This window comes from Bison bison, unplaced genomic scaffold (genome assembly GCF_000754665.1).
Source record: "Bison bison bison isolate TAMUID 2011002044 unplaced genomic scaffold, Bison_UMD1.0 scf7180017846043, whole genome shotgun sequence".
Lineage (NCBI taxonomy): Eukaryota > Metazoa > Chordata > Mammalia > Artiodactyla > Bovidae > Bison > Bison bison.
Window position 1 is genome coordinate 4,020 of NW_011476616.1, and position 1,905 is coordinate 5,924.

A 1,905-nucleotide genomic window follows, 5' to 3' on the forward strand; every position below is an offset into this window, starting at 1 on the left:
ACACTTGCACGCGCCCAGCGGTGAGCCCTGCCGGGTTCGTAAGCAGGAGGCCCCTCTGCGTGGCGGCGGCGGCGAGTCCCAACCCTGGCCAGCACCTCCCCTCCTTGCAAAGTTTATGCACTGCCCCCAGCCGCCGCGAGTCCCTAGGTGGGCTAGCGGATCAGGATGGGGTGGGGCGGGGGGCGAAGCTGGGTGTCCAGGATACGGACACCGGCTCCTCCGCCCCGCCCCGCAGAGGACGGGCTCCTGCGCTGCAAACAGCTGACGGTGCTTCTGGACTGGGCCGAGCAGTTCGAGGCGGAGAGCCGCCAGAGTGACGAGGCCGTGGCCTTCAGCGTGCTCCTGGGTGACCTCAACTTCGACAACTGCTCGCTAGGTAAGACGGCCCGCCCCCCCACACACACACCCCCCTGCGCGCGCGTGCACACACACATACACACACACTCACATACACACACACACACCCCGAATGTCACCTCTCCACAGACCACCAGCAGGAACAGGAGCACCGGTTTTTCAGCTGCTTCCGGGACCCCTGCCGGCTGGGCACGCGCCGGGAGCAGCCCTGGGCCCTGGGTACGCCGGGGCGGGGTCAGCCGGATGGGGGCGGGCGGACCTCAGGCGGGCTCCCGCGGAGACGCCCACTGATAACGCCCTTCCCCGCCCACCCCAGGGACGTTGCTGAGACCCTCGGAGCTCCGCCGCTCCGTGGCCTGCTCGCCGGAGATGCTGCGTAGGTGAGTGGCTACCTGGGAGGCAGACAAGGGCGGGAATGAGGGCTGCCCTGACCCTGGTGACACGGCCTCTCCTCAGGGCCCTGGAGCAGAAGAAAGGGCGCCGCCGCTACCTGGCAGGCCCTCCCCGTGGAGGCCCCCCAGCTGAGTCCTGGCGGGGCCGGCGCCTGGACTACATCACCTACCGCAGCGCGCCTGGAGGCCTTCTGAGCCCGGTAAGTGCCAGAGCTCAGGGTATGGGCCTGCCGTGCTGGGGCGACTCTCCAACCTGCCTCCCGCCCTCCAGGAGGTGGAGCAGGTGACATTCAGCACTGCCCTGGCCGGGCTCACAGACCACCTGGCCGTGGGACTTCGGCTCCGAGTGTCCACATCCTCCTAAGGCCAGCTTGCAGGAGACAGGTGCCAGAACGGGTGGAAAGACGGACGGTGACACAGAACGTGAGCCTGGCCAGTCGCCAGGGGAAACGGCGACTTCAGGGATCTTTATTGTGTGGGACCTCCTCACACAGCCTCCTGGGCCCTGCGGTACTCATACACGCTGCCCCGCTCCGGGAAGGCTAGGGGCTGCAAGGGCGAACCTGGCAGTGGGGCGGGGTCTTCCGGGTCCCCGTAGCCCCCACCGCCTGGTGTGTGCAGACAGAACACGTCCTGTGGAGCAGAGGGGCAGGATCAACCTGGGCCTGGCGCTGCCCTGCCTCCCGCTGCAGGCCCCATCCCCACGGGGCAGCGTGTCCATATCGGCCAGCTTGGACCGCGGAGCCCGGGTCCTCGGCCCCTTATTCTTTTTTTTTTTTTTCGGCCCCCTATTCTTGCAGGAGCCAAATTAAACTCGGTCTCCGCTTATCTCCACAATTCCATTCACCCTCTGTGGGATGAGGGCCACTGGGGTGGGGGAGTGAAGATGGGACAGGCCAGGCCGCAGTCCTTACCCCGGGGTACACGGGCACCGAGGTCTTCCCACCCAGGTTTACTGTCCGGCCGTCCTTCCGGATGAGTAGGTTTAGGCCCCGGGCACCAGGCTCACCCCCTGCAGGAAGAGGCAAGGTGGGAGTGGCCCAGGAGGCAAGGAAGTGAAAGATGGGGGAGGGGGGTTGTTTAGTGGGGAAACAGGAGGACAGATGGGACAGGAGGTGGGTGGGGAACAGAATCCCCACGGCGATAGGGGCTGGGC

At 66.6% G+C, this 1,905-nt stretch overlaps 1 protein-coding gene across 1 annotated transcript; it reads left to right on the top strand.

Moving 5' to 3' along the window:
- Positions 1-35: 35 nt before the first annotated feature.
- On the top strand, positions 36-1,127 carry LOC104987434 (sphingomyelin phosphodiesterase 3). Its single transcript, XM_010838350.1, has 5 exons — positions 36-376; positions 487-576; positions 674-737; positions 814-949; positions 1,021-1,127. Exons 1-5 carry the CDS (start codon positions 166-168, stop codon positions 1,111-1,113), a joined length of 594 nt encoding a protein of 197 aa, XP_010836652.1. The 5' UTR covers positions 36-165; the 3' UTR covers positions 1,114-1,127.
- The last annotated feature ends 778 nt before the right edge of the window (positions 1,128-1,905 follow it).

Bases quoted from the DNA above. Each gene is read 5' to 3' on its own strand.
- LOC104987434 (XM_010838350.1), top strand. From the start codon at position 166: ATGGGGTGGGGCGGGGGGCGAAGCTGGGTGTCCAGGATACGGACACCG. The intron at 577-673 runs GTACGCCGGGGC...CGCCCACCCCAG, and splicing joins GGAGCAGCCCTGGGCCCTGG to GGACGTTGCTGAGACCCTCG. The intron at 738-813 runs GTGAGTGGCTAC...GCCTCTCCTCAG, and splicing joins TCGCCGGAGATGCTGCGTAG to GGCCCTGGAGCAGAAGAAAG.